This window comes from Hesperophylax consimilis, chromosome 16, assembly GCF_061612785.1.
Source record: "Hesperophylax consimilis isolate HC1 chromosome 16, BYU_Hcon_1.0, whole genome shotgun sequence".
Classification (NCBI taxonomy): domain Eukaryota; kingdom Metazoa; phylum Arthropoda; class Insecta; order Trichoptera; family Limnephilidae; genus Hesperophylax; species Hesperophylax consimilis.
The window spans coordinates 2,586,188-2,597,320 of record NC_142851.1 but is presented as its reverse complement, the minus strand read 5'-3'; the positions used below and the strand labels follow the sequence as shown (position 1 = coordinate 2,597,320).

General features: G+C 36.0%; 1 protein-coding gene across 1 annotated transcript; it reads right to left on the bottom strand.

Annotated features, from left to right (window-relative positions):
• Positions 1-571: 571 nt before the first annotated feature.
• On the bottom strand, positions 572-10,962 carry LOC149416542 (uncharacterized). Its single transcript, XM_089641393.1, has 6 exons — positions 10,317-10,962; positions 8,851-9,036; positions 7,944-8,070; positions 6,387-6,530; positions 5,428-5,596; positions 572-3,472 (listed from the first exon to the last, which is right to left on the bottom strand). Exons 1-6 carry the CDS (start codon positions 10,387-10,389, stop codon positions 3,149-3,151), a joined length of 1,023 nt encoding a protein of 340 aa, XP_089497519.1. The 5' UTR covers positions 10,390-10,962; the 3' UTR covers positions 572-3,148.
• Between the last annotated feature and the right edge of the window lie 171 nt (positions 10,963-11,133).

The window sequence follows — 11,133 nt, the reverse complement described above, 5'->3', positions numbered from 1 at the left end:
AACGTTTACAAGTTTTATTTGAAACGTTTACAAGTTTTATTTGAAACTTACACAAGTGTTATTTGAAACGTTTACAAGTTTTATTTGAAACTTACACAAGTGTTATTTGAAACTTACACAAGTTTTATTTGAAACTTTTACAAGCTTTATACCTCAATTTGGGGGGTGAGCTTGGGTACCACCGCCCCTGGAACCATTTATTGGATAACCAACACTTCTGCCATAGGTCACCCCAAGTGGTTCGCTAGGTTTGGTGATTTAGCCGGGGTGTCAAGGTTCAGCGGGTGAGGTGTGTTCGGGATAAGCCTGCCTTCCAGCAGCATGGCGTGCCAGTCGTTTGGTTTGGGGAGACCCTTTAACCTCTCTAACTGGGTTCTCGGCCCATCTCCGCTTAAGGTTCATACATCCTTCACTCCTGGACACACTGATACCTAGATTCCTATCGAACCCTCATACTTTTTACCTTCCCAGAACTTCCTCTCCTTCTTTTCCTTAAAAAACCCTCTAAACAGCATCCCCAAAGATCAAGATCAGATCAGGGTTAACGTAAAAAAAATAAAAAAAAATATATATATATATATATCAAATCTGGAAAGGGTAAAACAAAACTGTTCACAATTTAAAGTTTTAACACATTTACAAAACAATCTAATCTTAGCGAAGATTAATCTTTGCATTTAAATGTATCAACAATTGAGCGGAATTTAATCTTAGATAGTGTGTTTGGAGCCAATCTCAAATTTAGCAATCGCTCAGTTTTATTAGTGAAAGCAGCACTCATTTTTGTCAAACATAAAGGCAGGAAAGCACATTATAATTTATTTATTGTCATTTTACATGCGACAAGAATTAATTTTTAGGAGAAAACTATGCAATATTTGAATACATTTATATTATTATGTCGATGAGTTAATTATTTGGTATGAATTAATATACTGTGTATGTACCTAATACTTTTTCATGTTGGCTTAATTTGTTTGAGCTTGAAGATTTCATCCAATATTCAGTATCAGTTAAACACTTTAACATTTTTCTTTGAGCTTATTTTAGAGCAATAAATTTATAATACATAATACATATAATAATATGAACAAATCTCACTCGTCATACAAACAGTTTGATTATAAAATAACATCTGAAAGAGAGTTAAAATTAATTTCTTATGTAGATTTTTCAATAAGTTCAAGTGAGGAAATGTGGTATTGGAAGTTCTTGTGATAAATGCAGTATTTAAAAATCAGACTCATTGACAATAAATTACTCAACATTTCAGTGACTTCTTTTTACAAAACTGTTTTTGTTAAGGACAGGTTGTATCACAGAATTAGAACAATTCATCAAATTTCAAAGTTGATTGTCAAGTTCTTTGCAGGTTCTTTTCAAGTTGGGTTATTATTTCAGTTTTGTGAAACAACTGGCCAATAATGATATAACAGCAGAACTTAAATAGAACCTTCACAGAACTTGAAAATCAACCTTGAACTCACCAATGAATAAATGACAATTCTAGCTTTCAAACCATTACAAAAGTTAGGCAGTGAGATGGTCGATTGTTTTATATACTTATGGTCAAATTTTATGTAAAATAATCAAAAACTTAAAATACAAGGTACACAATTAATATCATATAAACTGTTCCAAGCCAAAAGGGATAAGTGACAAATCAGTACTTTTCATAAAAGCAAAACAAAAACTTTCTTGTAAAAAATTAAAATTAGTCATTTTTATGATTTGAGATTTTCACAAACAAAAGTATATTATAGTGATTTATTTTCGGGGAATTATGCCTTGTTGCATTACCTCCTTCTTTAGCCGCATTAAACAACAGCCCTAATGGTGGACACTGTAACGCTGTCCAAACGTTGGCTAAAGAAGGAGGTAGCGTAACACGGCATAAATACTATAGTTATTCTTATTTGCATTATATTTTGTTCACCGTTTTCATAGTCTAACCAGCAATTTGTCACTTAAGCCCTTCTGACTTGGAGCAGTCAATATAATAATGTTAGGTCTCCAATGAGTCAGTAAATTAGGCAGATATGTTGATAATTAATTCTTAACACCTTAACGGAGCAAAGTATATGTTTTAAATGTAATATTTCATGCATTAAATCAATTTAAAAAAAAAACAACATTCTTTGTACTTTATATAACATTCAAGTGCTGATAAACTTCAATGCAGATGGATCCAAATATTATAAATTCAGTAAAATCTGATGTAAAGGTTCTGTTCGAAAACTCTGAAAAAATATCACAAATATTATTACAAACTGAGAATTCTCCAAGTGAACTGTGAACTAGTTTTGCATAATATAACACCCCAGGGTCTTCTCTCATCGAAGGTTGGCTATCATACACCATCCGCACAGCATCCAAAGATGTCATAGACCCGAGGGACCTGTGAATTTTGTCGCTACCTGACTGGTATTGGAGAGATAAAACAGATACATTTCAGAACATCATCTTTGACATTTTCAGGTTTCACTATATTTATGTTTAATCTATTATATCCAAGCCTGTTCAATATCAACAATCAAACCTGGTGACCAATAATTGTCGAAAATTGTATGAAGGCCGGGAATCAGACTATTGGATCGGACGAACCAAATACACATCCGATTTTTCGTGGTCTCAGTCGTTTCCGATCTGTCTAGCGAAACACTGCAATCACCACAAAATATAATCTGAGGCGCAATTTATTTAATTGTTTATTTACAGACTTCCTTCCGGCCCAAGTCCTTCATTTCACTATCATTATATTCCTTTAACCTTAAGTGGAAAAATAAGACATGTATTCCCGGCCTAACAGTGATAGCTCTTTCCTAACCTCTCTTTTAGTTACATGCAACATTTACTAGAAAAGGGGAGATGTTACGACGGAGCTCTCAGCGACAGAACCTTAGCAGTATTGACAAAGCTGCACAGAAAAGGCCTTATAGTTGAAGGGTTTTTTGGGGCTCCAGACCCAAATTGGGTTGCTAACTTCAAAAATTTTTCAAATTCAACGATTTGTACAGGGTTAGCAGTTGTGTACCATCTGCAGTATCAGCAGGTCCTGTAGAGTACACAGTGTATACCTTACAATACGCACAGTTTCTAAGAAGCAACCTTAACTCTGGCATCGATGGAGCCCCCGTGCCTGAACTGGTCACTTGGATGACGCATTGTTGTGTTGGGGGTCGATGGTGAAAGTGGTAAAGGGTTCAGACTTTGAATTGTTCTGGTTTTCGACATCAACGTGAGTCACAGTGGGCGAGGAATTTCCCCCCACCAGATCCACTGCAGATTCCTGAATGTGCGCCGGATCCATTAGGTTGACAAACTTCTTTTCACGGGGCTTGTCGCCAGGGGTCTTCAGGATCTTGGGTGAGCGAAGGACGGGGGGTGGCTGGGAGAAAGAGTGGATGGGGAAGGTGGGAGACTCGTTGGGGCTGAAGTCCTCGCTAATCATCGAGGGCGATGTGGACCGTGTCTGAAACAAATATTCACTGTCAAGTTGTATTTTTTTTATATGAATACCGCACAAGAGTCCCAACTGCTCCCAACCATCTGAAGCCAGTGAGACTATGGCATGCCCAATAGGGGTATGTTGTATGGCTGAAGGTAGTGGGGAGGGGAAGAAGATAGGGCAAAGGAAGGTTGGGGAGAACCAGACTATTATACTAGATCTGGTCACCAAACATGGCTAAAGCCATTTCAAACGATGTTTCAATTCTGATTGGTGATCTTACATCATCTAGAACATGCCGCAAGTATACTAAATCTAAACTGGAAATAATAAAAACATATACTTTTTTAACCCCTCCAGCATTTAAGGGTCATATATGACCAAACGTCCATATTTTATAAAAGTATTTTTATCTTTTTTCCATCATGCGGTAATAATAATTCCTTCCAGTTTGCCTCAAATATTTTATTAGTAAAATCCTAAAAATAGTCAAAAAGGAAAAAAAAACTCATATTATAACAATCGGTTTAACTTTAAAAATTTGTTTTTATTATATGAATGAGAAGTGAAGGTTCAGTTTTTTTACAAATTCCCCAAACAAAACGAATGTGTTTTCGAAATATCGAGTTCTCTCAATTTTTCTATGATTTGAGTAAAAAATTAAGTAAAAATGTGATTAGCGTTTTTGACAAGATTTTTATCAAAATTTTATTATTTAAAAATAGTAATGTTTATTTTAAATGCATACACCAGAAAGATAATTTTCTCTACTTTCTAAAACAGTATTTGTTTTTACGGAAAATTAAAAAATAAGATGTATATAGCGCATCTGAAATACATAGAAAACAAAAAAAAAAATTAAGAGAACTAATCAAAAGTGATGAAAGTACTGAAGGGTTAATTGCTGCAGTTTTGAAAATACAATGAATAAAGTTGAAAATACAATGAATAAAGTTGAATATACAATGAATAAAGTTGAAAATACGAGGCATATCCAGAAAGTAAGTGTACTGAGGCTCTCACGACCGAATGAATTTTATTTTCGATATGTTGGCTACACTTACGTGTAGCCTGACTCTTCCCCTCCGCAACGAGACCTGTTCAAGGTCAGTACGTTGAGAAGTGTCAACGAGACAACACGTTTCGTGAAAAATGTCAATCCAATCTCCCGCCAAATGCGAAATACGCGGCGTCGTCTGTTATCTCGTTTGGAAGGAAAAACCTCCGTTTGAGGTTTATAATGAGGTTAAAACTGCATATGGTGATAAAGCTATGAATTGTACGAGTGTGTACAAGTGGTATCGCGAGTTTAAAAACGGTTCTCACCTCTTCACCCTCCACCAAAAAGTTCAAAACCACAATTTCAGCCAAGAAAATCGTGGCATCCGTGTTTTGGGACTGTCAAGGCATAATTTTGATTGAATATCTGCCTCAAGTGGAGACCATCAACTCTGCAAGATACTGTGAGACCCTAAAAAAATTGCGGAAGGCGATTCATAACAAGAGAAGAGGCATGCTGACAAAGGGAGTCAGCCTGCTGCACGACAATGCCAGACCACACACGGCCAACGCCACGAAGGAACTGCTTGCTTCGTTTAAATGGGATATCCTGAACCACCCCGCGCATTCCCTTAACCTAGCACCTTCAGATTATTATCTCTTTACCTCCCTGAAGCTGTACATGGGTGGAAAAAGGTTTTCAACCGACGAGGAGGTAAAGGAGGAGGTGGAGAAGTGGACGAAGGGGTTGGCGGGAAACTTCTTCGAGGAAGGCATCAAAAATTGATATCCCGCTTCACAACCTGCATTGAGAGGAATGGCGACTATGTCTAAAAATAGCTTACATATGTACTACGTTAATCATGTAATTTTTTTGTTTCAATAAAAAGATTTGTAACCTACAAAAATTCAGTACACTTACTTTCTGGATACGCCTCGTACAATGAATAAAGTTGAAAATACAATGAATAAAGGCTTACCTTGATCAGTTCAACCTTGATGTGTATCATCTGGAAGTCCACCACCATGAAGCAACGCAGGACCAGCAAGGCGGCCGACGCCAGCCACAAGGCGGTGAACACCCATCCCGAGATAATACTTCCCATTGTATAAACGTCAATAGAGAAAATCATCCTTGCATCTTCCACACTGAAAATAATCATCAGGTATTACAACTTAAAATATGAAAACAAATACAATGCTCTATCACTAACCTTAAAAAACCAGGCAAGTGTTCAGTTCATTAGTAAAAGAGGTGGATTATAGTGCGTACATACAAAAACAGCTTTTACTGTGAAATTTGAACTTGTAATGGTTTAAAGATTAGGTGTCAAGTTTACGCTTGCGAAAAGATTCCATTTTGTAAACTTATTCAAACAAAATACATGATAAAGGAAACAAACAGAAACACATGCGACAGTTACTAGAATACACAGAGGACTAACCGAAATGTCGTGTAGCCGTAGGATACAAGAATATTCGGGAATGTTCTCCCGTGTAAAAAAGCATTGTATTAGAACCTACTAGCGAAACATTGTAGGTACTGCCCATCTACCTACTCGCTGGATTATTCTGGATGCATTCGTACCTATATAAACGTCAAGGTATTTTGTTCAATAATTAACAGTTGCAAGCGAGTGCCTGCTGAGAGGGCCCGCCGCCGACTTATCAGCCGGCCGCCTTGGATGGCCCCTGTGTCGCGCCCCGCTATTACCCCACTGCGCCCGGCGTTGCACGAACCTTAAAGGAGAGGCTACAGATAATCATGGACTCCGAGGATTACATTAGCGCCTTGGGCTTGGATATCACACCTGGCCTGCGCTCCCCACGCGCCTAGCCCCTGCGATATCTTCGCTGGTTTGGCTTCTGGTCTGTTTAGTTGTCATTTTGATGAAATATCATGGAAGTGTATAGTAAAAGAGGTGTGGTTGGTACCTACTTGTGGTGATCAGTCATATTATGAAAGGCGACTTTAAACGCCTGCAATCCTTGGTCCAGTGTGTTTGTATTGATTATTGTAAAGATCCCGTAGCAGGCCATGAACACAAATCCCGGCACCACAATACGCCACGGTTTGGATATGCTAGAACAAGGACTTTTCCTTTAATCATTTCTCATCAACAAAATCAGAATGGCCACCGGACAAATCAAAACACTTTTAAAAAGTGATATAAAATCTTGAATAGTGTTGGAAAAAAAAGAAGGTTAAGTTTTTAGGCTCGAATGACTATACATATATCGCTTATCAGAAGTGTTCTGATTTGTCATGGAATCAATCAGAATATGGTTGCATGATAACATTTATAACTCAACACACCTTTAAAAAGTGTTATAAAGTCATTAAAAGCGATTGAAAACCTAACCTAATTTTTTTTTCATTTCTTTTCATGACTCTGTATCACTTTTTAAATGTGTGTTGAATTGTCATTTCAATGAGTTATCCGGTAATCTCAGAATACATACGTATCTTCTTTTCCGATTACTATGGTGGTAGTAATAATAATAATAATATTTTATTGATTTATATAGCGCCGTTTTTGTGCAAAATCACCTCAAGGGCGGTAGGAGATTTTCAAATATTGTTAGGTTATTCTTAACCCGGGAATGTTCGTCTTAAAAAATAAACAAATACATACTTCCATTGAATAATTTTTTTTTTAAATTTGAATACCGCATAAGAGTCCCGACTGATCCCAACTCTCAGGAGCCATTGAATCTATTGCATACCCCAATTGGGGTATGTTGGAAGGCTGAAGATATTTTGGAGGGGAAGGAAATGGGAGAGGGGAAGGAGATGGGGAAGAGGTAGGTGGAAAATTATCTGGCTATTCAGATCTGGTCACCAAAAACAGCTAAAGCCGTTTCAAGCAAAGTTTCCATTTTGAATGTTGGTCTTTCACTAGGGCGATAGTAAGAGAATCTTCCACTCTGGAAAGTGCCACAAAATATATATAATTTATTTCAAATTAATAAATAAAATTTACGTGACCTCCAATTACTAGTCGAGAGTCTTACACCTCGACCGCGGAGTTTCTCCTTTCCCTCCTTCGGTCAAGCTAGTTTTCTTTCAAATAAGTATAGATTACATTTATAAGGATCATCTTCTGTTCAGATTTGATATATAAAGGTGTCAATGGATAAAGTGCACTAACTTCAGGTGGTGATTCTACACAACATAGTAGAAATAAAAGATATAAATAACGTTAGTTGTTACTGCGCTTTACACCCGAGCACCATGTATCATAATAATATACATATTTATATACTCAGCCCCATATTATAAGGAGTAATGTAACTAATTGAAATTAATTAGGAATAGTATTAACATAAAGTACATATTTATATAGCCAGCCACATATTATAAGGAGTAATGTAACTAATTGAAAATAATTGGGAATAGTATTAACAGTAAAAAGATACATAAATGCACAGAGGCATTCGACAAAGAACAAAATTAAATTTATTTTTAACTAAAATACATAAATGATCCACTGACCTCATGCACATAGAAAAGAATGTGATCCAAACAATGGCGTATATGAAAGACATAACTGGATTGAAGAAGGGGAAGAGGCAGGTCGCCTGTTCCTGCCATTGGGACTTTATAAAGTCCACAGGAATTTCTGAAACACAATCCTAACTTTAGTCGCAAATATTTTTAACAATAACATTGGTGAAGTACTCTGCCGTGGTAAGTAAAAAACATTGTTATCCTTGGGAGCCTCAAGGAACAAACTGTGGTTTTACTTAGCACGGAGTACTGTGCCTGTCTCACTAAGAATTCCTGTGCCGAGAGCAGGCGATCAGGAGAGCAGGGATCATTGTTTTTTAAAAGACAATCAGAAATTTACCTTTATAATGAACATCGTTAGTAAACTAAAAAATATATAAAATTAACCATCTGTTAAAAATTTTAACAAATGAAATAGACATTAAAAATAAAATGATTTTGGTTACTACTTTATCGCTTGTCTGAATCGTTCCGAAAACCAGTTCCAATTTTGAAAATAAAAACAAATCCCAGTTCTAGAGGTCATTGAACCTGAGTTACACATAAACAAAACCGAAAGTATTATTTTTGATTGTAACTAGCTATACCCCGCCTCGCGTTGCTGTGGCTCAGTCTATCTGTGCAGATAGAGAAACAATAGCGCGTGTTGCTTTTACGTCCAACAGACGGCGCTGTTAAAATTTTTATTGGTCAATGATGTGTAATTTCTAACACTGTCAAATGTGAATGTATAAAGACATATAATGCAAAAAAAAGTACCATTTTATTAAAGTTCAGGCAAGACATTAAATAGGTAGGAACCTAACTTTAATGTTTTTTATTGTAGACTATATAAGTCAAGTAATAAGTAAATACAGTAATAGGTAAAAACTTGTAATTTAATAATACCTACCCAAGCTCCTGTTGCTCGCGGTAAAGTAAATAGTTTCATTGGTCTGAATGTCCGATAGATTCTTGTAAGTGATCGCCTTTGGGAACAGGACACAGTTGTGTTCGAAGGCAACGGTCAGCAAGCCGATGAAAACAATGCACACCATGGAGGAAATCACGGTCAGGACTAGCAGGAAGATGTGAAGACCTGAACCAAAATAAGGACATTCAAGATTTAAACAATCATAACATAATGTATTATTGCGACAATTATACAACGGTTTCTGGCTAAAATTCTGTTATAAATAGACTACACGCCATTGGTAACTCTTACACTATGTTAGCTGATGTTTTTAATTTGACTGTATAAAGTATAAATCTGTACTAATTAAACATTTTATCAGTGTATATTTTAACAGTTCCAGATTCATAGTCAAGAATTGTGATTACTAAACCATGGAGGCCGTCAAAACCTGCCATATCTCTCCAGTAGTGGAGTTTTATAAATTATTTGGTAATTATTACTCTAACCGCCGCACTTTTAGGCACAGATTATGAAAATTAGACTTTGTTTCAACAATTACTACAAGAAACAACTATCTACCTACACAAAATAGGTTATTAGGTTCTTAATTTGGGCTAATTAAGTAATTTATCCATATTTAGATTGAAACAAAACTCTCACAAGTGTTAGTCCATAAAAAAGGCAAATTGGCGGAAAGGGGATCTTTTCATAAGGTAAATTTTGAACTAAAAATGGAATTATAATGCATCTTTTACCATCTAACCCGACGAAAATCGTTGTTTCTTAAAATTAAGTTAAAACGAAGTGTAATTTTCATAATCTGTGCCTATTGAAAGTGCGGCAGTTAGATAAATATTTACCATTTATGTAATTATTCTTTTTTGTGAAGATATTTCCACGATACTGGAAAATTTATATTTTATGGCGGAAATTTAGTGTAGTCAAAACATTCTGTTTGGTGAATTAGAACAAGTCACTTGTTACTTGCCTCTTTAAAATAAATAAGTCATTTACAAACAACGTCAAAAATGCATTGTAGATATGAAACCTAATGACTGTTTGAGATCATTGAAAATAATTTAAAAAATCGGCATTATTACAAAACTGGAGCTTGGACGCTAGAAAAACCATGAAAATCTGAGACCTGGCCTACCTACTAAGAAATCAAAAACTGAGTAATTGTACATATGTTTCATTCCCAGCAGTAAAAATGGGATCGTATGCTGCGACATGACTGTTTGGTTGTCCAACCTTTTCTTTTATACAGTCTAAACCAGGAAAACATAATTATAAACTTCAATGTCCATGTTGTTATGTGTTTCTTTGAGACAGCTGCTGTCTCATGGCAGAGAATTGGGGAATGGGTGAAACAAATTATACAATTATTGTAAAGCTTTGGGAATTGATCTAGAAAAAAAAACAGTAGTAATAATAAATTGACAGTAAAAAAAGGAAATGCTTACCTTGCCACAATCCACTTATTTCGGAGTTATCGCGTTCTATCAATTTATGATAATCATACAATAGTTTCTTCATCTTCAGTATTGTAAAAAAAGGCTGTGCTGTAAATGCCGTGTAATCTTTACAAACAAAACGTTCACACAGAAACACACCGCCTCTTATCTCGAAGTTTGTGGTTTAGAACGCCAAGGAGAAACGAATTGATAAAAAATAATCTATCGGTTTCACATTTTGTAGGCGTGTACATAAACAACACAAAATATTACAACACACAACAGGAACAACTCGGAAATAGACGATCGCAGCGTTCACATTTCGATGACATCACCCACCGACATAGGCCTTTGCCTGTCTTTCCTACAATAACCGTAGATATGATGTCATTCGTTGTATTAACAATTTAATTATTCATATGTTTACACGAATTGATAAGACGCACTACGAGACGTGTTATTTGGAATCACTTATTTATATACACCTCTAATCGCTTGAGTAATATTTTTATCAGATCTCCCTTCCTATACACGACAGATTTGTTTTCATTGTGTTCTCCGTCGCCATGACAACCTCCTAACAACGCCATTCAAAATCAAAACAAATGTTTCCGTTCTGCGTAGGGCTGCCACAATAACCGCGAAAAGCAAAAAGTAAGTGTTTTTTATTTTGGTTTTGATGAAAATCCATTTTGATGGAAGTATGATTATATTCGAGCGAGACCCGATAACCCACCTACCAATCATCGGTCGATCCATAAATAAACCACTCACAGTCGATTGCCGAGATACCGAGGTAATCATGCAAACCGATAGTAGGTATAAA